Source organism: Branchiostoma floridae, chromosome 10 (genome assembly GCF_000003815.2).
Source record: "Branchiostoma floridae strain S238N-H82 chromosome 10, Bfl_VNyyK, whole genome shotgun sequence".
NCBI lineage: Eukaryota > Metazoa > Chordata > Leptocardii > Amphioxiformes > Branchiostomatidae > Branchiostoma > Branchiostoma floridae.
The window spans coordinates 22,000,912-22,026,736 of NC_049988.1; the positions used below are offsets into that span (position 1 = coordinate 22,000,912).

At 40.0% G+C, this 25,825-nt stretch overlaps 3 protein-coding genes across 8 annotated transcripts in view; all 3 read left to right on the forward strand.

Moving 5' to 3' along the window:
* Positions 1-24,982, forward strand: part of LOC118424807 (neuromodulin-like) — a 68,583-nt gene extending 43,601 nt beyond the window's left edge. For all 6 annotated transcript variants that reach the window (XM_035833595.1, XM_035833593.1, XM_035833592.1 and 3 more), the window contains 3 exons: positions 1,173-1,267; positions 10,492-10,672; positions 22,856-24,982. In XM_035833595.1, the coding sequence (XP_035689488.1) occupies positions 1,173-1,267; positions 10,492-10,672; positions 22,856-23,701 (1,122 nt within the window). In that variant the 3' untranslated portion in view covers positions 23,702-24,982. The remainder of the gene's footprint in view (positions 1-1,172; positions 1,268-10,491; positions 10,673-22,855) is intronic.
* LOC118424803 (zinc finger protein 665-like) overlaps positions 1-25,825 on the forward strand; it is a 1,044,319-nt gene that overhangs the window by 169,320 nt on the left and 849,174 nt on the right. The gene's annotated exons all lie outside the window — the stretch shown is intronic.
* Positions 1-25,825, forward strand: part of LOC118424824 (formin-like protein 2) — a 1,075,906-nt gene that overhangs the window by 141,632 nt on the left and 908,449 nt on the right. The gene's annotated exons all lie outside the window — the stretch shown is intronic.

Sequence of the window (25,825 nt, forward strand, 5' to 3'; positions counted from 1 at the left end):
GACAACTAGAGACAAGGGATTGGTGTTGTTAATATATAGTTCAGCACCAAGGACAGGGAAGCCTTTGGGACTACATTGGTACATGTATTATTAGTATGTGACCAAGTATTGAAGTCAGGGTTGTAGCCAACCTGAAATCATTTTCCGTCCCCTCGATTTTGAATCCCAAGGTGCGAGACGTTGCAATGTTTCTAAGGTGGTTCGGGTGCATGCACCCCCTGAAAATTTTGAATTCTAGACCCTCTGAAACAATGTTTCCTGCATTTTGAGGTGTACATTTTAATGGTAGACTTAGCTTTTCAACGGCATCTGTTTTGGTGAAAAATTACACAAGGGAGACAATTTTATTATACCTTTTCATATTGATTCTTGTCCATCACAGAGGGCAGAATGGTTAAATTTTTTTCCCGTCCCCAGCTGCAAAATTCCCGTCCCCAGCTGCAAAATTCCCGTCCCCAGCTGCAAAATTCCCGTCCCCAGCTGCAAAATTCCGTAAAAGGACGGAAGGACGGGTGCTAGCTACAACCCTGATTTAAATGCAATTCAATCCCTACAACTGGATGAAAAACGGAGAATTACTTCAGAAGCATTACTCTGTTTTTCATCCAGTTGCAGAGATTGTATAGTCTATGAATATTGTTTACCTGGATGTGCTAACATACATTCGCATAATTCCACCAGGTGCCATTATACCGCCACCTCAAAAAACGTTGTTATAGAGGCCTTTTCAAGATTGTCTTCAACACCTAACTATCTGAATTGTATTACATTTAGGAAATTAACATTCGGTGTTCAAGACAATCTTGGGAGGACCTCTATACTAACGTTTTTTGAGGTGGTGGTACAAAATGTATTATGGCACCTGGTGGAATTATGATAGTCAATTCATAAACTGATCATGAGAGTAACCCTAGCCTCCCGTTTGAGCCTGAGAGTAACCCTAGCCTCCCGTTTGAGCACGAGAGTAACCCTAGCCTCCCGTTTGAGCACGAGAGTAACCCTAGCCTCATGTTTGAGCCTGAGAGTAGCCCTAGCCTCCCATTTGAGCACCAGAGTAACCCTAGCCTCCCGTTTGAGCCTGAGAGTAACCCTAGCCTCCCGTTTGAGCACGAGAGTAACCCTAGCCTCCCGTTTGAGCACGAGAGTAACCCTAGCCTCCCGTTTGTGCGCAGATCCAGGCATCCCAGCCCGGCTCCCAGTCCCCACCGCCCGCCGAGAAGGGGAGAGAGGAGGACCTGGCAGCCGCAAGGATACAGGCAGGATTCAGGTAAATATAAACATAAACAAGTAAACAAATAAACAACATTGTACTGATATGGCAGCTGCCAGGATACAGGCAGGATTCAGGTAAACATAAACATTAACAAGTAAACAAATAAACAACATTGTACTGATATGGCAGCTGCCAGGATACAGGCAGGATTCAGGTAAACATAAACATAAACAAGTAAACAAATAAACAACATTGTTGTGATATATGGTATATGTTAGCCGAGAAGGGGAGAGAGGAGGACCTGGCAGCCGCCAGGATACAGGCAGGATTCAGGTTAACATAAACATAAACAAGTAAACAAATAAACAACATTGTTGTGATATATGATAGCCAAGAAGGGGAGAGAGGAGGACATGGCAGCGGCAAGGATACAGGCAGGATTCAGGTAAACATAAATAACAACAAGTTAACAAAACAACAACATTGTTGTTATGTGGTTTGACACAGCAATTTTAAACGAAATAAGTCATGACATGGTGGTATAGTATACTTCACACCTTCAGATAGTGAGCGCCCTCCAGCAGAACGTACAGAAACTGCACCCAGAAACTCATACAAGCAGACACATAGAGAAGCCATTTAGCAATATGTAGCTTTCTTCAGTAAAATAAAAAGGGAAATATACATCAAGATAAACATCAATCCATTTCAGCGTATTGAAAAGACTGTTGAAATTTTATTAGTGTGAACGATACAGTTCTCTTAAGTTCAGTTCTTTAGCAGGGTGTTAGAGTGTACTTTTGTCTGGTTGTGCTAGGAGTCTCTGTTTGACCATCAAAGTTCCCATCTTGTTGCTCTCCAACCAGCCATTCTATGATATGTACAACAGGAAAGGCCAGTCCACAAAAATACATTTGAACATCATCCCTTGATACAACAATTTTGGAAACGTGCCAGACTTTTTGCAAAAAAAAAAACCCTGCCGATCAAATTTTTTCTGAACAAGACTGGCAATAAAAATGTATTATTGCCATGACGACGATTGAGGGTACATCAATACAGCTCAAATCAGAAATAGACTGGAACTTCCCTGTCGCACTATCCCTGGCACAATATACTAGCCAACCTGTAACATAAACCTACAGCCAGCAGAAATGTACTATCCCCAGTACAGCACAATGGTATGCCAGTGACCTAAACCTACCGCTGAGCACTACAGAAGTATTTCCTGTCTGCCTGTGGCGTATGGCTTGAACAAGCTCTAGAAAAGAAAATGTATCCTTCATAACATAACATAACAACCAAGACAACGTGATCCATTGTGCAGAGTTCCCTGCCTAGTTTCAAAGGACAAATTCCTCCAGGGAGCAAGTGTGACCTACATTCCACCATTGCATACCAGAGATACATCTGGAACAGTTTTTTTGGGGGGGAGGGGGCTTGCATACCCAGCATACTGCATTCCTGTGGAAATGCCTGTGCAATTCCTAGAATTTTTGCAGACTGAATGCAATATATACCACTTGACGACTCCCCTGAGGCGTCGTCAAAAAATCCAAGAAGCAACAAAACAAATTGATGTGGCCTTAAAGGGACATAATGTAGAAATATGGCGCCAAAATTTCAAATGTTTTGAACTTGAAAATCACTCAGATTGACATTTGCAACTTATTTCTAACTTATCTGCGTCATTTTATCACATTTCTTGTGCTAATTAACGACGTCAAAGTAAGCCGCGACCAAATTCACTTACTTCCGGGTAGCCTACGGGAAGTAAGCCGGCTGTAGATTTCCGAATCGACCGTTGCGGTCGCAGATCTTCGGAGCTTAGCGGTGACTTTCAACAAACCTCAGTAACGATTCGAGCGAACCACCGAACGCGTTCTAAAGCGCACTTTGGCTCGCCGGCGAGTTGAATAAAATGGCGGACGACTCAAGCGGCGGAGGGAAGTGCACATATTTCAAGACATCCTCACGGCTCAACAAATTCGTATCCATACGTTGTAAATATTGTTGTGCCGTGTAATAAGGTAGACTCAACTCGTATTGTAGAGAATTGACCAAAAACAGTGACTTTATTTTTACATTATGTCCCTTTAAAATGACACATTCAACAAGGAAAACCAACAATATGGGCTTCCAAACAATGAGAGGTACAAAAACGTTCAAGCTGGATACTTAAAACAATACCTCCATTGAATCAGTCCTGGAGGTAACGACTGTAACCTCTGATGACCCCAGTAATGCCTGTGTCCCTGTAGACAGCATGACTGATTACTGCGGCCTGCTGGGATGTGTCAGAGGTCAGGGTGGGAGGGGCAGTTATCAGGGACTGTTGTGGTTCCTCTGATCTGCAAAGTAAACACGATTATCCATGGGTATCAATCATTTTTAGGCTTCAATCGCCTTTTTTTAAAGATCTGAGTTCACCTTTATCCACGGGTAACCTATATTCGTTCTTTTAAAAAAACACGGTATTTGGATTATCAAGTCGAAGGATGGTGGTTTCAAACTGCAATATTTGATATGTTTTTGTGTCTTGAAAATGTTGCAATTTCAGGCCAATGTTTGGCGACTTGATATCCATGAATACCCCGTAATTAACAGATATACGGTACCCCTCAAATAAAGGTGAACTAGCGTTACTGGCAGCACAAATTTCTTTCCTTGGATTTTTGAAGTAAAAATGTAGCTATTGGTCAAGACAGGACTGTCTCCAGCTTTGAATTTCTTTCTGTCCCACTCATTGTTTGGGAGCCTATGCTGTTGGTTTTCCTTGTTAAACATTTTAAGCTCATGAAAAGCTCATTGTTTGTTTGTTATTGGAAATCTCCAAAATTTAGCCATACAGAATCTGTATACTACTCCTCCTGGCGTCATTATTTCATCACAAGCAAAAATCTATTGGCATTTACAACATAATAACTTAAGTTGTGCTCGACTTTGAACTCTTTTTATCCCATCCTTCCATTTCTTTTGAAATAAATGTGAAAAAAAATGACCTACATGGATATCAACACCCTTTTTCCTAGTCATTTGCACATTTATCCATTTTTCTTAAATCTTCATACTTAGTAGTGCAAAGTGAACTGTATTATTCCTCCCTGTCTCATTATTTCATTACAAACAAATTAAAATGCTTTTGAAATTACAGCATTACAACGTGCCCTTGGCTTTGAACTCTTTTCATTCTAACATTTATTTTGAAACAAATGTGTGTCCCCGCCCTGCCCTCTGACCCTGCAGATCTAGATAGAAAGGCAGATTACTAAGCAGTCCCCAGGGACGGGTAAGGGGAGAGGCAATTATGGGGAACAGTTGTGGTTTCCCTGACCCGAAATATAAACATGATTATCTATGGATGTCACTTGTCAAGACTTCTATTCTTAATTGTTTCAAAACATCCTTTTGTAGGATACATGAAATAATCATCATTACGCAAAACTCGCACCATTCTAACCCCCAGTATTTGTGTAAGAAGTCAGAGGGGCGAGTAGAACAGAAATAAACAATATATACAAATATCCTGACAGACCCGGGAATCGAACCCGGGTCCTCAAGATCACAAGACCAGCAGCCTAAATGACTGAGCCAAAAGCCTGATCGACAGGCGTTTGGCGTGGTCATTGGCGTGAGTCAAAGGAAGATGTTTTCAAATATTTTCAAAATATTTCTGTTTGATTGAAATGAATTAGTCTGTGTAACGCAAACTCCACTATCCAAAGCTTGTAGACTCCTCCCTGGCGCGGCAATGTAGGACGGGCCTAAGAAGCGCGATTAAATCAGCTAGAAACAAATGTCTCAAGATGAACTAGCATTACATCAAACCCCACACGTATCCATGCCCTGTATCCCCGTTAGATAGAGTGACAGATAGCCCAGTGAACCCAGTAATGTGTCTATGTATGCATGGGAAGGGCAGCCATCACTCAAATTGTCTGTTCCCCCTTTCAGATGCAGAGTGGAGATAAGCACATTATCAGTATTGGCAGTCCAGTTGTTAATCGAATTTGTTTATTGTATTTCATACATAATCTACATCTATATCTACATCTACATCAGATTCTATATCTGCATCTACATCATAATGTTACATAGATTTTGTGAAGCCCAAACCTTCCCCTCTCATTTTTTAAACATCATTTCCCTTAAGTTTCTTTCTTTCTTTAAAAAAAAGGCTATTAACGTTACAGTTGCCTCTGCTTTGTGCCCCATAAAGTCCTCATCAACAATTTTCACTTCAATGATTTCTGGATGTTGGCAGTGTCTTTCTAAATAAGCTTACCAATCTATCTAACAGGAACTCTGGGCAGGATGATGGCTCAGTGAAAGGCCATTGACCACTTCTAGGCACTGAACTAGTAGCTCACTGTAGCAGTCAGAAACAATTTGAGCTTTGGCAAGTCCAGCTACCTGACTCAATGTTACAGTTACCAGTACATTAATGCAAGTTCACCTTTATACATGTATGTGGGATAATCTATATCTGTTGTAATATCACACTGCAATAATTTCAAAATATTGCAGTTTGAAACCACCGTCCATTGACTTGCATGATTTCCCTACATGCCCTGTTTTTACCCTAGTAAGGATTTAGGTTACCCCTCGGATTTAGGTTACCCCTCAGATTTAGGTTACCCCTCAGATTTAGGTTACCCCTCAGATTTAGGTTAGCCCTCAGATTTAGGTTACCCCTCGGATTTGGGTTACCCCTCAAATTTAGGTTACCCCTCAGATTTAGTTTACCCCTCGGATTTAGGTTACCCCTCGGATTTAGGTTACCCCTCGGATTTAGGTTACCCCTCGGATCTAGGTTACCCCTCAGATTTAGGTTACCCCTCAGATTTAGGTTACCCCTCGGATTTAGGTTACCCCTCGGATTTAGGTTACCCCTCAGATTTAGGTTACCCCTCAGATTTAGGTTACCCCTCACATTTAGGTTACCCCTCGGATTTAGGTTACCCCTCAGATTCAGGTTACCCCTCAGATTCAGGTTACCCCTCGATTTAGGTTACCCCTCAGATTTAGGTTACCCCTCAGATTTAGGTTACCCCTCAGATTTAGGTTACCCCTCAGATTTAGGTTACCCCTCAGATTTAGGTTACCCCTCAGATTTAGGTTACCCCTCAGATTTAGGTTACCCCTCGGATTTAGGTTACCCATCAGATAAGGGTGAACTATAAAGGTTACATCAAAAGCATGCCTTTTATAAAGCGTCTACATGGCCGCAACCACCCAGGGGTTCCCCAGTGTTTGTTTTGTGGGAGTGAAACCATGGTGATAATTGATTCGCTCGCTCGGTGGTTTTATTCTGTGGTTATAGCAAAGGACCAGATGTTATGACACCATATACACCTCAGGGTGGGCCATTAACCCTTAATTACTACTCTCCAAGCAGAGGTTAGGCTCCAAGTTTTTTTTTTAAGGTTTTATATTGCTTTCTATTTTGAACCATTTTCTTCATGTCTCACGGCTGCAAAACGTAAAAAAAGAAACAGCCAGAGCCTAACCTCTACTTGAAGTGTAATATATCACAAGTCAAGTCAAGTTTATTGTACAACGATTGCATCAGGTACAATGTATGGCAAAAGCATGCTTCTTTTAAAGCAAATCGTTAAAAACATGGCTGCCACCACCCAGGGGTTCTCCAGTGTTTGTTTTGTGGGATGAACCCATCAGTATAATTGATGTGTGCTCCTCCCAGGACTGCCTTACATTTCCCAGCTGACACTAAAGCTATCTGTCACTCTGTCTGGAGGGACTTGAGGGCAAGGCAGTCTCCAGCTTTAAATTTTTGCTGTCCCACTCATCGTTTGGGAGCCCATTTTGTTGATTTTCCTGGTTGAATATGTCATTTTAAGGTCATGAAAACACATTTTCATCAATCTTATGTATTGAAGTTCAGATTTTTGGGACGGACGGGGGAAATTTTTGTCCATTCTAGCAAGCAAATTTGGGTAGGACTGTCTCCAGTTTGTGATTTTTTTCCTGTCCCACTTATTATTTGGGATCACATGTTATTGATTTTCCTGGTTAAATATGTCATTTTAAGCTTATGAAAGTACATTTTCAACAATTTCATGTCATTTCTGGATGGATGGGATAAATTTTTTCTGTGCCTACAAGAAAACATTTCCGTCCTGGGACAGAGGAAGGTGTACTGTAGACAGCCCTGAGACAGTGCAGCTATCTGTCACTCTGTCTGTAGGGACTTAAGGCAAGGGCAGAAGCCACTGTTGCCATTATTTATGTTGCCCTTGAATTAAAAGAATTAGTTGGGAATGATGTATAAAATATAAGTGGGGAAATTCTGGGCCACACAATTGTATATCAGTGCTGTCTCCAGGACCCATCCCTCTGTCCTTGGATAAAAGTTAGCTTATAGGGACAGGTAAAGACTTCACGTTAACAGTAGAAACATATATATAAGACCACAAAGTTCACAAAATTGGAAATCCTTTTACAATATACCAAAATTGATGATCGCTAGTTGTGTAGTACCCGTAAAGCTTCTTGTAATAGCATCTAAATGTGTTGAACATCATATGTTTTACGTCCTACCTGTGAGAGAGTTACTAACACTCCGTGTAACATCTTTGCCTGTTCCTGGACGTGTCACAGCGAAACAGAAGAAGAGTGAGTATCAAATAGGTCCATCGTCTGCCACTAGTTAGAGTTGTACAGTAGTAGTATTTTGTTTGCACGCAAAGCTTCAGAATTTCTTTCATGATCAAAGGGTAGAGTAGAGTATTGGCACAATTTATCCTTGCATGATGTCTTCAGAGTTTCAGTTTTACACGGTTTGGTGTTCGACACAACATTACAGGCACTTCGGAAATGACACACAGGCCCATTTAGCACCTGTTGGAGCTTCTGTAGTTCCTTTGCACCTAAAGCTATTTTCATAAAGATAGATTTAAAGTTTCCTTTAAAATTTGAATTTTATTTCCTGTCAGAACCTACAACAATGTACTCAGTGTATTCACTGGCGAGTTGATACCTATCATCATGATAATTGTATTCTAGAAGTCTTTCACCTTGAATAGTCACATTGTCTTAAGTTATCCAGACTGGAATTCACCCATATTTTACATACATTGTATAGGCCCTGGAGGTCTTCAATAGTCACTTTCTTCAGTCAGTGAACTAAAGCTAAAGCTTAGTTAAACTATGGATGGTGAAACACTAGCAGCAATTATCAACAGTCTCCTGGCTCCTGGAATTCAAACCTGCGCCAAACTTGGGCCACCAAAAAAACGCCACTAAACACTACACCAAAAGTTTGGACCATTTCGCATGGTCAGTTTGGCAGCACTTGAATCCCACTGTTACAGTGGTACCAGGTTATCACTAGTCTGTGTAACACAAACTCTGCTGTCCAGGACTGCAACTGGCCCCTGCCCGCGGAGGGGCCCAGCGGATGTTGGGCGGGCTGCTATAAGCGAGATTTATTCAGGCTAGGTTATTAGATGCCATTGGCTGTAGGAGAAAATGGACAGAAATGACTTCATCACTTTTCGGAGATGATATCTGCAGGGAGGGGATCAGATTTCCCCCAGGAATCCGATGTGTCATCACAGTCATCAGGGGAAAACCTGCCCTTAACATGATTACATCTCTGTAGCCTGGATGCCAGACTGTTTCATTTCATTTCATTTTATCTATTTTACCAGGGTTAAAAAAAAACACTTAGCTACAGCCTGTTTTCAGGTGTCCCTGGACGCATATATATTGTTAGCTCACGAGGGGTAACCTATATCCGTTGTTTTTAAAAACAGGTTATTTAGGGATGTCAATTCGACGAGTGGTGGTTTCAGACTGCAGTATTTTGAAAATGTCGGGTACACTGAAATATTTTGAAAATATTGCAATTTGAAACCATGTTTTTTTTTAAACAACGGATATAGGTTACCCCGCAGATAAAGGTGAACTAGCGTTAACTGAAACAACATGATTTGACATACACAGAGTAACTTAACAGGTAGCAACGTAACCCTAGTTCACCTTTATCCTTTGGGTAACCAATATCTGTTGCTTTTAAAAACAGGGTATTTGGGGATATCACGTTGATAGACATTTTCAGTACCGGTATATAATTGCAGTTTAAAACTACCACCCGTCGGCTTGATGTGCCTAGATACCGTGTTTTGAAACACAATGGATATACGTTACCCAACAGATAAAGGTGAACTAGCGTTAGGTCCTGCTAATGGTACTATATCAGTCCGTTTTTGAAAGCTGTTTCCAGGGCTTACACAGGCTAGCTCCTTGCATCAAGGGCCTGCACAAGCCAGCTCAGAGACTCAGAGGCCTGTGTAGGCCCTTGAAAAAGTCTGGTAACCAGCCTACCATTTTAAGGGAATTATAGATTATAAAGAAAGATTCATGATTTGAAAAGTGTTTCTGTTCTCCCAGGCTCAGAATACAGTACCTGTTTTCTGCAAATTTATCACATTGCTTGTCAAATTGTAAATATTTGATTTTTTTCTTCAATCTCAAAAATTAACGAGTTTTGCTCAGTGCAAGGCCTCAAGGGACCACTTTCGGGCACTGGCCTAAACACTTACTGGAAGAGCATCCCTTTTCCCTAAAACAGAATCATCATGATGATCTTAAGACCTATCTTTGAAATATGCTGTCACAGTTGTGTTCTTCTTCTTTGTAATTCAGATATGGAAGTTGAATATCCATGTTACAGTTTATTCAAAACCCGACGCAGCCATTGGAGCCAAATGCTTCCACGTGGCAGAGGGTAGCTTACCAACCTGTCCACCCCTCCACCCTCCCCACAATGGTACAGCCCTGATTTACACAAGGCAGGCCTGCTGTACCTCATTGTACCAACCTGCCCACCCCTCCACCCTCCCGGCAGTGGTACGGCCCTGATTTACAAGGCAGGGCTGCTGTATCTCATTGGCAGCCTGTCCACCCCTCCACCCTCCCCACAGTGGTACGGCCCTGATTTACAAGGCAAGGCCTGCTGTATCTCATTGTACCAACCTGCCCACCCCTCCACCCTCCCGGCAGTGGTACAGCCCTGATTTACAAGCCAGGCCTGCCCACCCCTCCACCCTCCCAGCAGTGGTACAGCCCTGATTTACAAGGCCAGGCCTGCTGTATCTCATTGGCAGCTTATTTTCACAACTGTGAAGTGCCAAACGTCCCTGCCTGACAACCTGTCTCCTACAAGACATCTGGTTTACCTAAACCCTGCACGATTCCTTCAAGAAGCAACCCCGGTGAGGAGCTAGAGCCTTAAAGATGCTGTGCTGTTTCAGGGGCTACCAGAGCCGAAAGCAGGCGAAGGCCATGAAGGAACAAGAAGACCAGGAGCAGACTCCTTCCGCGCCCGCAGATGACCCCCCCAAGACGGACGGAGAGGCGACCCAGCCCCAGGAAGAAGAAGTCGACATCGACCTCAACGACCCCGAGGTGGCGAACGCGGCAGCGAAAATCCAGGTACCGATCTCTAAAATCCGTAACCCTTTCCTCACTTCTCTCCCTGCATCCTTTCTGTTCACATATTTCACTACATGCTCCTGACGGCTGCCATCTTTACTGTAGAAAAGGCAGGGAGTTTTTAGCACCTCGAACCCCCACCACAGCTGCAAGGTGGTTGTTTTTCTGTCAGAAAAAACATTTCAATACTGAGCTAGGGGATTCTGTGGGCCTAACGAGTGCTTTGGGGTCGATTTCTGTGGCTTGAAATTCACCTGGGGGCGAAATTTGTATTTGTGATGCAGATGAGGCTTCTGTGTGGCTCTCATCTGCATTTTATGTCTTTATGTAGGTTAGAGTGTTTTTATTCAAGGTGCATGGGCATAGATTTGTCTGGAAATGATCTCAAAAAGCATGTTGGATGTTGTGTTTTTATATCTGAAGGTAGATATGAATTAACCTAGATATAATTATTTCCAGAATTTTATGCTTTTTGTGATGATTTTATGAAACGTTCGTTGATGCAAGACAAAAATATCTTGCTCGTTAAAGACGCTTTCCTCACAAATAGAGTGATTTCCTGAATGGTGTGAGTGAAAAAAAATTATTTTCATATATTCATTGCTGCAAATATAGACCAGTCACCACCAATTATTATTTCATCTTGTTTGATCATGTTTATTTATGATGCTTTGAATAGGGAAATTTTTTTATTACTATGTATCAATCCAAATACCCACCTTTGATACTATATTCTTCCACAAGTGAGAGAAAATATCTCTAAATGGTGCGATACAAATATAGACCAGTCGCTTCCAATTATTATTTCATCTTGTTTGATCATGTTTATTTATAATGCTTTGAATAGGAAAAATTTTTTTATTACTATGTATCAATCCAAATACCCACCTTTGATACTATATTTCTCCACAAGGAGAAAAAATATCTCTAAATGGTGCCATGCAAATATAGACCAGTCACTTCCATTATTATAATGCTTTGAACAGGAAAATTTATCATATTACTATGTATCAGTCTAAATACCCACCTTTGATACATTCCTCCACGAGTCAGAAAAAAATTTCTCTAAATGGTGCGATTGTCGGTTACCTGAGGGAGAGATGAGATGGTGGCTATAAAAAGATGAAGCTGCACAAATGGAGGCAGCATCCCAGTGGTACCCAGAGGAGGAACCTGCATATTGAAGGGTGCTGAATAATGAGTGGGGTGAACATAAAGGAACAGCAGTGGGGAAATGGGGCTGTAAATATTAGATCCTATAACACAGCAGTAAGAGCTAAGTATAATATTTTCTTTTTGGTAACTTAAAGATTTAATTTTTCTGAAACATACAGGTATGTAGTGTTTTGATCAAAAATGGATATAGAACATAAAGGAACAGCAGTGGGGAAAATGTGCTGTAAATACAGTATTATATCCTTCAGTAGAGGGGTGCAAGTATACATTTATGTTGTTTTTTTTTGGGGGGGGAGGATTTTATATCTTTTCAAATGACTGTGCAATAATACAAAAGTATTTCAATCAACAGAAGAATAGAGAATGCCATAAACCAATGGGGAACATAAAGGAACAGCGCTGGGGAAATGGGAATGTAAATATTATATCCTATAACACAGAGGAGCAAGTGTGTTGTATAATATATATATAAATGTATTTTTGGTAGGGTGTAATTTTTCGTACATTAGAATTTGATTATGAGGCTTATCCTTTAGAATATAATGCAATCAAAAACCAGAAACCACTGGGGAAATGGGAGCTGTAGATATTACATCCTACACTACATGTACAGAGTATATTCAGTCTACTTTCATCTATTTTTTGGGGGGGGGGTCCATATCTTTTAAAATATATGCAATCATGCCAAATTCTTTTAATCTAGAAATACCAGAAATCAGTGGGGAAAATGTGGTGTAATTGTGTCATCCTAGACCACAGAGGTGCAATTGTGTTCAGTCGACATTTTATAATTCCATGGGAAAATTCTATATCTTTTAAAATGTATGCAATCATACAGAAGTATTTTAATCAACAAAAGAATAGAGAAAAACAGAAACCAGTGGGGGGAAATGTGGTGTAAATATTTCATTCAGCTTTATTAAGAAGCAGTGCATTTTTGTACATCATATGTAGTTCAATTCAAAGGATTTTAAAGAAAAACTTGGATTTGGCATATATTTTAAGATACCATCAATGAAGCACTGTTAATCATCTAATGGTAGAGAGAACATAAAGCATTAACAGTGGGGAAAATTATATTAACAGATTTGAGCACAGAGGTGCAAAAGGTTTGATTAGAGTGCATTTTTGACAAGACTTAATTTTTTTTGGAGGGGGGGGGATGATTGGGACATGAAATGATCTTTTAAAATGTATGTGGTCATGACAAAGTGTTTAAATCAGCAAATGTCTTGACAGTGGACAAACGCAATAGCATTAGGGACATATGCAATGTAAATTCTGCAGCTTTGCACATGTATTTTTGGTAGGACTTAATTTGGGAGAAATCTTCAATTGGAAGGACTGTTTCTTTGGAATGTAACTGTGCAGTCAGCAATACCAACAGTCCACGGATGTGTAAAGCCATAAAATAAATCAACATTGTGGAAACAATTTTGAGCATTATACAAACAGCATACAATGTCAACCTTGAATTTCATTTGACTTTTTTTAGAACGGCTTTTCGTGGAAAACGGCATTTGATTGTCTCCGCGAGGGTGCCTAGAGCCACGTCTGTTTGGTTGAACCTTGCATGACCCACATGTATGCTTCCTTACATTGATATATGACACAACATGTGGAGCCTCTAACGCTGTAGACATTCTTAAAAACAGCTCGGGCCACTGTAATTTATTTTCTTGATTTTCTGACATTTCAAATGAAATGCAGAAGGTTCGGAGCAGAACTTGAACTTAAGATCTTACTACAGTATCTCAAATAGATGTACAGTGTATGACACAACATTAGTCTCTACTGTAGACATTCTTCAAAACAGCTCAGGCCAAATCAATTTATTTCTTTGCTTCTTGGACAGTTTGAACAAAAGATTTAGAAATTGGCCAGCATTAAAACAGAAGGCAGGGAGGAAAACTTGCACCTTACTACATGTACATTCACTCCCTGATACTGTGTGTACCAAGGTACAGCTCTCAGATTCTATTTTCATGGTAATATTTCAATTCAGCCATGCTTTTTTTTTAATCCAAGAATGATTAGTATTGCCCCATGCAATTTTATTCTGGCAATTAAATCCTGTAAAATCAACTGCCATTGCCCCTCCCTAACTGACTTTCATATAATTATTCATTCATTTTCCAAGACGCTCCTTTGATGTGAGTGTAAAGGATGTATCGGTTCCTTGGGTCTTCCTTGATCTCTACCTCTGCTTCTTAAAGAAATCTCACAAGAAAGCCTTTGGCCCTGAAAGCCCCTCATCATGCGACCCTGAGCTGCCAGATTTAGTAGTTTGTTTGGTGTATTTCACATGTTACATGCAGTACTGAAGATCTTCTCCGCAAAAGGTTACAATAATCAAAGCTCCGCTGCAGTTCAATAGAAAGCTGTCAAAATTAATCTTCGTATTCCTGACCCCAACCACAAAAAAATGTACACTAAATATCATAAACTTTAAGTTATGCTAGATATAACAGTTAATCAAGCAACCGAATAGATTTGGGGGTTTGACCATTTCCAAAAAAATCTAGTATTTCGTTGATTGTGTAACTGCATGTTACCTTGTATTCTTTATTACCTAGTTGTCTGTTACCTTCATTGATGTATCATGCATTAACTGTTACTGTTACAACTTCTCGAGTTCTGCTGTCCAAAAAAATGCAAACTGTAATGCTAGGTCACCTTTATCCGTGGGGTAACTTATATCCGTTTTTATCAAAACAAGGTTTGCAGCAATATCAAGTTGACAGACGGTGGTTTCAAATTGCAATATTTTCAAAGCATTGTAATTTGAAACCACCATCCGTCGACTTGATATCCTTGAATACCCTGATTCAAAGACAACGGATATAGGTTACCCCGCGGATAAGGGTGAACATACGTTACCGAAAGCACAAACTTCTTGGCAAAGGTAGAAACAAGAGGTTGATTAGTAAATGCGACACAGTGTGTAGAATTATCAGTACCAGATCACACTGAGTCATTACAACTGAGGAGTGGTTTTTAGTCATAAAAGCCCAATATCCATGCATAATTAAGACAGGCCTGTCATTTTAGATGGATATCCCATTACTTAGAATCAAATTTTCTGGGATTTATCAAATTAGAAAAGATCTATTAAAAGCGGGTGCCACAAAAGAAGGCCTTACTCACTCGGAGGTTCTGAAATCGATGAATTTTCATGTCTACATTTGAATACATGAATAGAGGGCAGCGGTGGGAACCGTAAAAAGGATTGATTCGTTTGTTACATTGTGGCAGAACTTGTTGCCTTGTATTGATTTTGTGACATTGTTGCTAAGTATAACTGTGAGTGGGGAGTTGAATTTGATGGTGTATGGAGGAATGTTTTTTCCCCACCCGCGCTAGACTAATCAGGAATACAATTATTGGTGAAAGGCGCCGTACGGCGTACAAAATGTCATGTAACTGGTATCAACAACACGTCACAGGTACTGAATTTGTAAAGCAACAATGATGCATCAAATTCAAAGCATGTGCCAGGGCCAATTTGCAGAAATTGAAATAAAAATAAAATACAGTGTACAAAATGTTCAATCATGTAACTGGTATCAACAAAAAATCACGGAATTTGCAAAGCAAAAATAAGGCATCAAATACAAGGTGTGTACCAGTGCCAATTTGTAGAAAATACATATTTTAAAGTCTTAATCAGTAAATTTTGAAGAATTATGCAAGTTTCTAATCAAGGACGTTCAGTAACAAAATGTTTTTTGAACTGAGGCTTTTTTTTTCATAATATGGATGTGGAAATACAATTTGCTGAAATTTTTAGACATTTTCACCAGTTTCAGCTCCTTGCTGAGACATAGGTAAACATGATGTATATGAACCTCCACCCCTTAACCAAGATGTTAATTCATACATCATTTTTTTCAAAGGCTAATGCTATAACGTTCTATGTTGAAGACCGAATAACAGGGTCGCAGTTTATTTCTTAATGTTAATTTTTGTTTTGTGTGCTAATATTCTAAGTATGCCATGTTGTACGGAAGAAGTATGATGAAAACCCAAAGCAATTTTGTTTGTTGCTTCTCGGATTTAAAAAACAAAAATTTTCTTTTTAAAACAGAGTTTGAGAGCTGTACTTTGGTACATACATGTAACGTCAATGTTATGGTTTCAGGGAGTAAATATACTCGGTAAGAATAATATGTATAACTTTATTGCACAACAATTGTACGAGGTACAAAGTATGGCATCTACATAAGTACAGTGCTATAACTTAACTGAAGGCTCATCTAACTAATACAGGAGTTGTAGTATGGGATAAGTTTCTTACAATCATTGGAGGCTTTTACAATCATTTGGGGAATTTCTAATGTCTAAACCTTCTTTGAATGATATATCCTATATCTGCCAAGCAGGGATTGTCACATGTCATTTAATTTATGTATTTGAGTTTGCACTTCAGGTTCATTTGCTATAATGGATAAATCCTTGTGTATAACATGACAGCCTTCTGTATAGAGAATTGTGTATATCGGAATGTAACAGTTAAGTTTTCCTCCCAGTCTTTTGTTTCCATCTTGATTATTTGCTGAATTCTTTAAAAGAAACCAAGGAAATAAATTTGTGTGGCCTAACGAACGGTTCACTGACCCAGCTACGGCCCCAGGTTTTTACGTCGTATTTTACCGGCTCCGTATCTCCGGCCCGACATTTACGACCTTGTACCCGCGGCGCTCGCATTGATGGAAACTTTCAACATCCATTATCGTAAAATACATCGTCTGGAAATTGTGTTTTTTTCTTTATAATTTTCGCGAGGCAGCAAAGTCTATAGTACCAGGTTTTTCTTGTCATGATTAATTCTACAGCGGAATGTTGTTTCTGACAGCGGTTTGTAAATTCATTACTTGCGACCTTGTCTTGTATGGATTTTTGGGAGGTTTGTGCCTATTTCAAGGTCGTACGTGCACACTGTGGAACAAAGATGGCCGCCCTTGCCTCCCGGCCGTAACATCTCATGACAACCGTAAAAAAGGCACTGCAAATAAACTGATGGCAGTTTCCTCGTAAAACATTTCAGTTCAGTGTGAATTTCAATTTATTCATCATCATCATCATCACGGGCGGCTTGTCCGGACTCTTTCCCTTGAAACATTTTGATGATTCTATAACTACAGTTGTCATTGCCTGAAATTTTCCAATCTTTATATGCATTCATTCATTTATCTGTAATTCATACATGGTAAGAAAGAATTAAGGGGCCTGAGTCCTATTGAAACTGCTGCAGATATTGAGCATTATGTATTCAATTAAAACTGCTAACAGCATTAACACATCAGTTAGGAACAATTATTCCCTGACATTTCCACATTTTGTGGCAATGCATACAGTTGCCTGTAAGGAAGAACAATTCAACTCCTATCATTTTGCACTGAATGTCTCTTCTTCTCATCATGAACACAAGAAGAGTCATAATTAAGTTTAAAAGATAACGGAGTCATATGCATTCAGTGAGATCAGGGGAATGACTGACAGCTGCCAATCATGTGTTTGTTAAAAAATTAATAAAAATTTCCCCAAATGCCGTAATATTGTCTCTGTAGAGATACATTGTATTGTTATATCATTAAAAATTAAAGTATTTTCGTTTTAACTGCTCTCTCTGATAACAGTTTGGGCTCATTTTAAGCCCATTTTTATTTCTTGAGTTAACTTTACATTTAACATCTTGCAGCATATCGTTCAGAACAGAACAGTATTTTGATGTTTCCGTTTGAATTAGATCTATCCAATGATTCTAATTTTTCTGGAGATTTCAATAATCATGATGGTTAAAGCAAATACAGTCAAACCTGTCTATAGCGGCCACTCAAGGGACCGGACAAATTTGGCCACTATAGACAGGTGGCCTCTGTATAGAGGTGGTAACTTGTAGGTAAAATACCCAAGGGACCGACAAAAAGTGGCCACTATGGTAAGGTGGCCTCTCTGTAGAAGTGGCCCCTAAAAAAAAAAAACAGGTTTGACTGTACTGGCAAATGTCTATACCATATGCATCATCGACTTATATCAAATTCTCGTATGATGATTATACCAATGATCTATTTTTGTCATCAACTAATTTCTAGTTCTGTTCGGACCGTAATGTTAATTTGGCTGGAGACACAATTCCCCGAACAATCTCACAATGATCCGTCCTTCGCTCCGCTTGTCAGCGCCTGTTCAGGAGTGCATCTTAATGATGCCGTCCTGCGCTCCACCTGACAGTGCCTGTTCAGGAGTGCGTCTTAATTGACTGTGCAGCAATAGAAGTGGCAGCTTATTAGAGAGTGAGGGAAGCGGACTGGTGTTAATGGCCTGTGTGCAGTCGGGTGCGATCAGGCAAACCGCAGATGAGTGGGAGATATTGCAAGGAGGAGGAGACAATGAGATGTCATATTACCGTCACGTTTTTGCTGATTGCAGCGTGCCGTTTTCTGATTGCAGCATTTTGGTTAAAAAGTTGGGGAAATTAAGCCCAGTTATATTTAGCACACAGGTGACAGTGAGATATGATATTACCATCCCAGTTTTGCTGATTGCGTGTCGCTTTCTACTTGGAGCATTTGGGTCAAAAAGACGGTGAAATTTAGTACAGTTTTAGCAATCATAAAACAGATGATAATCTACTTAGTAAATTTGTTGAAGTCAACTACAAAGAGCTAATTTCAAAGCGAAGGAGTGAAGGTTTGAGATATTGCAAGGAGGGAGGAGACAATGAGATGTGATATTACCGGCACGTTTCTGCTGATTGTGGTGTGCTGTTTTGTACGTGCAGCATTTTGGTAAAAAAAAACTGGTGACATTAAGCCCAGTTATAGCACTTACAAAACAGTACATATTTGTGGTCAGCCAAATTTTGTTTAAGTCAACTTCAAGAACCTAATCTTGAAGCAAAGGAGGGGTTCAGATATGGCAAGGATTGAGGAAATAGTGAGATATGATATTTGGTCAAAAAGCAGGTGAAATTTATAACCCCAGTTATAGCACTCATAAAACAGTACATATTTGTAGTCAGCCAAATTTTGTTTAAGTCAACTTCAAGAACCTAATCTTGAAGCGAAGGAGGGGTTCAGATATGGCAAGGATTGAGGAGATAGTGAGATATGATATTTGGTCAAAAAGCAGGTGAAATTAAGCCCAGTTGTAGCACTCATAAAACAGTACATAATAATTGTAGTCAGCCAAATTTGTTAAAGTCAACTGCAAGAAGTTATTCTTAAAGCAAAGGAGGGTTTGAGATGTGGCGAGGATTGAGGAGATAGTGAGATATAATAATCACCCGTTTCTGATTTCAATAATTGTTTTGGCCATAAAGCTTGAGAAGTTAAAATAATGTCAGTTGTAGGACTAATGAACAATATAATTATTGTATTCAGCCAAAGCAGATTTGTCATTATCAACTACAAAGCTAATTTTAAAGCAAAGGAGGGGTTGAGATATTATTAAACGGAAAATGGGAGGGATGTCTATAGACGTTGATATTGGCATTGAGTTGCAGTATTGCCTTTTTTTTACAATCATTTTGTATCATGAAGTCTGTTGAAATTTGGAGACGAATGCTGAGAACACAGAGCAAGTCAAATTCCCTCTATCATAAGTTAATAATCTGTAAATAACTTCATCAAGTTGGCATTTATTCTGTGTCTGCGGTGCTATAAAAGCAGTGTCATATACTGATGGAATATTCAAATACAATTCAATCTCTACAACTGGACAAAAACGGAGATTTACTTCCAGATGTTTTGAGTACTGAATGAAAACGGAGATTTACTTCCGGATATTTTGAGTGACATCCATCACTCTTATTCGGCGTCATTTATGATGAACCGGCAGAAACAATTTTAGACTAAGTGCATGATGCTGACTAAAAAATGAGTGATGGATGTCACTTGAAATATCCAGAAGTAAATCTCCATTTTTGTCCAGTTGTAGAGATTGAATTGTATTTTGCATATTGTTTACTTGGATGTTTAACCTCCATCAACTTGAAGGAAGAAACTTGTCTTGGAATGCAGGGCTTGAAATACTGTTTTGAAAATTACCTGCACCAGACAAATTCTACCAGCACCTCTCTGAACTTATGGAAGTATATATAGGAAGTATGAATCATACTAAATTTGATCAGGAACCATTGCTATTTTTTCTTTTATACTTTATCAATGCAGCTTATAACAATCCACATACACCTACATCATATATAAATAGGACATTTATGTATAAACCCAGTACATGGACCAGTGCAGGTTAGGTGCAGGTGGACACCAGAAATACCTGCACAGCTCCAATGTACCTGCACTAACCTGCATATACCCAGTACATGGACCAGTGCAGGTTAGGTGCAGGTAGACATCAGAAATACCTGCACTGCTCCAATTTTACCTGCACTAACCTGCAGATACCCAGTACATGGACCAGTGCAGGTTAGGTGCAGGTAGACATCAGAAATACCTGCACAGCTCCAATTTTACCTGCACTAACCTGTATATACCCAGTACATGGCCCAGTGCAGGTTAGGTGCAGGTGGACACCAGAAATACCTGCACAGCTCCAATTTTACCTGCACTAACCTGTATATACCCAGTACATGGCCCAGTGCAGGTTAGGTGCAGGTGGACACCAGAAATACCTGCACAGCTCCAATTTTACCTGCACTAACCTGTATATACCCAGTACATGGCCCAGTGCAGGTTAGGTGCAGGTGGACACCAGAAATACCTGCACAGCTCCAATTTTACCTGCACTAACCTGTATATACCCAGTACATGGCCCAGTGCAGGTTAGGTGCAGGTGGACACCAGAAATACCTGCACAGCTCCAATTTTACCTGCACTAACCTGTATATACCCAGTACATGGCCCAGTGCAGGTTAGGTGCAGGTGGACACCAGAAATACCTGCACAGCTCCAATTTTACCTGCACTAACCTGTATATACCCAGTACATGGACCAGTGCAGGTTAGGTGCTGGTAGACACCAGAAATACCTGCACAGCTCCAATTTTACCTGCACTAACCTACATATACCCAGTACATGGACCAGTGCAGGTTAGGTGCTGGTAGACACCAGAAATACCTGCACAGCTCCAATTTTACCTGCACTAACCTGTATATGCAGGGGGTATTTCAAGCCCTGGAATGTGTCAGGCACACTGATGAAGTGATAGAGTGTGACAGCGTGTGAATTATCCGAAACCGCAATATAAAATCCCCGCCCAGAGACAGCTTTGTGTGGCTCAGGGTTGGCCCGTTTTTTATTGTGCTTTATTGCTGAGCGATGAACCTAAGGATTTCAGGCTGTGTTGTGCATGTAAATTCTCTGCCGTAAAACATTAGGGAATCTTAGGGGGATGCTGAGGATGCTGATTTAGGTTTTATGTCAAGTATTTCCAACTTTGGAAGAAGATGTATATCGTTAGGGTTTAGGGTTGGGGTTAGCTGAATTTTACTGTGGGAATACAATACAGTAAACGTTCATGTAAATTCTCTATCATAAAGAACTAGAGGGGTTTAGAATGATGCTGATGCTTATTTTCGTTTTATATCAAAACATTACTTTAGAATACAATAAACGTACTGACAATAACAACTACATTTGAATTGTAAAATCAACCGTGTCTACAATGCATTTTTTTAACCCTTAAAGATTAGAAGCATACAAATGTAATATGTCTTGTGGAATATGGATTATGATATAACATAATACCTGTCGCAATTTTCAATTTGTGCGCAAGCTGTGAATATAATAAATTCAAACTAAATTTGCTACTTGTGTGCATTTTCGTTCCAGTTTAAGCTGCGTATATTGAATAGTGATAGTTTATAGGTACCCATGCATGTTCAGGTATTGTAGGAAATGCAATAATCCACCTACAGAACCTATCTATATGGTAGTGTGATGATGTCTTCTTTGATTATCAGTGTAGCCAGACGATTAGTTTTCTTCAGCTTGCTACTGTCCCAGTGTGGTGTGGTGTTGGTGTAATGGTTAGGGTACGGCGTTTGGTCTAGAACCTAGAGGTCCTGGGTTTGAATCCTCGGACATGACACCAACGTTGTGCTCTTGGGAAAGACACTTCACATGGCTTTCCACACTTCACATGGCTTTCCTCACTTAACCCAGGTGTAAAAATTAGTATCTAACTTTGGTTGGAGGGGTGGAAGGATAGGGATGGGCTCCGCATTCCAATACTGTGCCCTAGACATGTAGTAGATAACAGCCCAATGCCCCTATTTTCTCAAAATGGTTTAGGCCTACCTTAATTATCTTTACTATTTATTTTGTCACAGATATTCCACCCCATTCTGTCAGAGACTATCTGGTTTCTCTATCGATCACATGAGTCAAAGGCCATCATTGTTGCTTGTGATGGTCACACATTATATGACTCACTCCATATTCATCATAGGAAATATAATAATTAGGACAGATACAAATTATGTTACTAGTATATAGTTGTTTTGCATCTCCCATTCCAGCACTCAGCAATTCCTTCGGTTTAGGTATTGATTTGATGAGTCAAAATCCATCAGTATTACCAGAGAGGGTCATTTATTCTCTGACTCACTCTTTACTCAACAAGTTTGTAAAAGTACGTAATTAGTACGTATCAGATTGGATGAAATTATCTTATGTGATGTTCCCATCCTCAGAGTTAAGTCTGTTTGGTCTATTTTGCAGCCTTTTGAGCTGTACAAAAATGTATGTCTCTCAGAGCCAAACTGATGAATAAATCATTGATCAAGATTAGATCTCTAATGAATGTGCTCTCTTCGTTTTCTTATTCCCTAGATTCTTCTTACTCATAAAAATGTAAAAGAGTACCATATCAGAAATTATTTTGTGTACCCAACCCCAGAGATAGTCCTAATTTGTAATAGCAACTGGTAAATTGGGCAGTCCTAACTATACAGGTACATCTTTTACAGCCAAACCAGTGAATAAGTAATTGAGTCAAAATTAACCAATCTCTAATTAAGGTGTCCTCTTCTTGTCCCTGCAGGCCGGGTTCAGAGGTCACCAGGTGAGGAAGGGGATGAAGAAGGACAAACCTGCGGAGGAGACGACTCAAGATGCTCCGGCAGCTCCTGATGACGCCAAGCAAGACGCGCCCAAGGAGGAAGAAACGTCCGAGAAACCTGCGGAAGAAAAACCCGCAGAAGCTAAAAAAGAGGAAGAGGAAGAAATAGACATTGACCTGAATGACCCGGAGACGGAGAAAGCTGCCTTGAAGATCCAGGCTGGATTTAAGGGTTACAAGGTGCGTAAGGGCATCACCAAGGAAACTAAGGAGGAACCTGCCAAGGAGGAGCCTCCTAAGGAGGAAGAAAAAGCTGAGGAAGTCTCGGAACAGAAGGAGACAGAAGAGAAGAAAGAAGATAAAAAGGAAGAGGAAGAGGAGATAGACATTGATCTGAACGATCCGGAAACGGAAAAAGCAGCGATAAAAATCCAAGCGGGCTTCAAGGGCTACAAGGCAAGAAAGGGGATGAACAAGAAGGAGGAAGAAGAAGCTCCAAAAGCCGAGGAACAGGCGGAAGAAAAGGCAGAAGAAAAGGCAGAAGAGAAGAAAGAGGAAGAAACGACAAATCCTGAGAAGGAACAACCATCCGCACCACAAGAAGACGAAGAAATAGACATTGATCTTAATGATCCGGAGACGGAAAAGGCGGCGATAAAAATCCAGGCGGGATTTAAGGGGTACAAGGCAAGAAAGGGGATGAAGAAGGAGGAAGAACCGGCTCAAGACGCTGGCGAGAAACCTGCCGAGTCTCAAGATGCTGGAGAGAAGCCGGCTGAGACTCAAGACGCAGAGAAACCAGCGGAAGAAGCAGAGAAGACAGAATGAATCACAAGACGCAGTTAGAGAGAGGTTGTTGTTGTAACACTGAGGAATCTTAGCAATGGTGACACCTGGCAAAGTTACTTGTTTCTTGGACCAACTGAAATTCCAAGACGACAACTTGAGAAAGGAATGTGTCGAACATGTCCGATATTGAAGCCTGTTGAGTCCTGATAAGGAAATCCTGTCAGTCTGGACACGAAGTATCAGGTTACGTAGATCAAGACGTCATTTGAAACAGGGTTGTATCCAGCACCCGTCCTATCGTCCTTTGACGGAATTTTGCAGCTGGGGACGGAATAAAATTTTCCCCATTCTATCCTCTGTGACGGACAAGAATTGATATGTAAAGATATAAAAAAACTGTCTCCCTTGTGTAATTTTCACCAAGACAGATGTCGTTGAACAGCTTAATCTACCAGCAAAATTTACACCTCAAAATATAGGAAAAGCATGCCAGAGGGTCTACATTTCAAAATTTTCCAGGGGAGCTTTTGGGCGCTCAATAGGATTCAAAATCGAGGGGATGGAAAATGATTTCCAGCTGGCTACAACCCTGATTTAGAAAGTCTGAGAAACAAAGAATTTTGTTGGTGTGGCCCAAAGGTGTCAAAGAAAGGGATATGTGCAAGTTAGACTCGGTGTAATGATTAGTGCTAATAAAAGAAAGCACATAAAAGTGAGAAGGAAATTTTTCACAGATCAGGAACATTCCAAAGGAGAATGATGAAATAAATTTGATGAATTTGAACTTGTAGAATTCCGTATTTATACTTGAATTTTTCACATTCCACAATGGCAATGGAATGGGGAATGTGAGAATATATACCACCCCCCTATAGGATACATTTGAATCATGCAAATGGATGTCATTTTAAAAATAATCCAAGTCTTTTCACTGCCTCATGTAGTAACTATATTTTGCTGCAGCTGTGAATTATAAACTGCAATTCAAAATCCCCAAAAATCTCTGCCAAAAAGAAGTTAGAAAGAATTGTAACACCATTTTACATGTCATTAGCACTTATACAAATACAAAAGTTTAATACCACATGCAAGTCAAGATTCTCTAATTCTAAATGCTCTGCCTAAGGCGAAGAGGTTTCGACCAGTTCTAACACCCTTTACATATTAAGCACTTGCCTTCAGAATGCTAGTAAAGTGTATAATGATTAGAGGGTGGGTCATTGTTGGTGCCATGTACTTGATAAGGTCACTGTGAGAGACTGGCTTCTAGTAGGTGACCTCTTGTTTGTCACAGCTGACCAGTTTCTCATCCCTTACCAGAGAAAACACTCAAGTGTTATCTTTAAGGCCGTTAAAGATTTGCAAATTGGATTAAAACTTTTGGACCTTCCAGTTCTTAGAATCATAACCCTGCTTGCATACCAGGTGTAAAGATTCCCTTGAAGTTAATTGCAGCCTATTACAGCACTTAATTCTTGCAAATTGGTGTGGCAGTGACCACCTCAGTGTAAGGACCCTTGACCAGCCCATTGCAATTGTGGCCACTTCTCGCGGCCGTTTTTCCCATTGACCCAACCATTATGAATGCTTAATCTGTAGTGGCCACCTGTCTACAGTGTCTCTTGACTTCAAGTGTCTTGGAGTTTTCACTATTGACAGGTTTAGAAATAATACATAACATAAATTTGTCCAGACATTTGTTAATATCAGGGCTGTCTCCAGGACCCGTCCCTCCGTCTTGGGAGGGAAATTTGACATTTCGGACAGAAAAAAAATTTCTGTTTCCACCCAGAAAGGCTGAACTTCATGACATGAAATTGATGAAATTTTGTATTAATAGGCTTAAAATGATAGATTTGGCAACAAAAATGAACATCTTGGGCCCCCAAACAATAAGTGGGACAAGAAAAACTTTTGTAGCTGGAGCTCTGTCATTTTTTAACTCACAGCATCACCAGATATACAGTCAGGCATGTAGCGTTGCACTCAACAAGCTGTTTTTCAACCACAGATTTCAATTCCTAAATGTTGATTGTCAAAAAGAAAGATACATCAACCAACTAAAACACTTGGTGTGTCTCTCAAAGATGCTATTACAGAATCATGAATTGTTTCACCAAAGAGTCAATTTCTCTTGTGATTTGATGGAATAATAATTGGTGT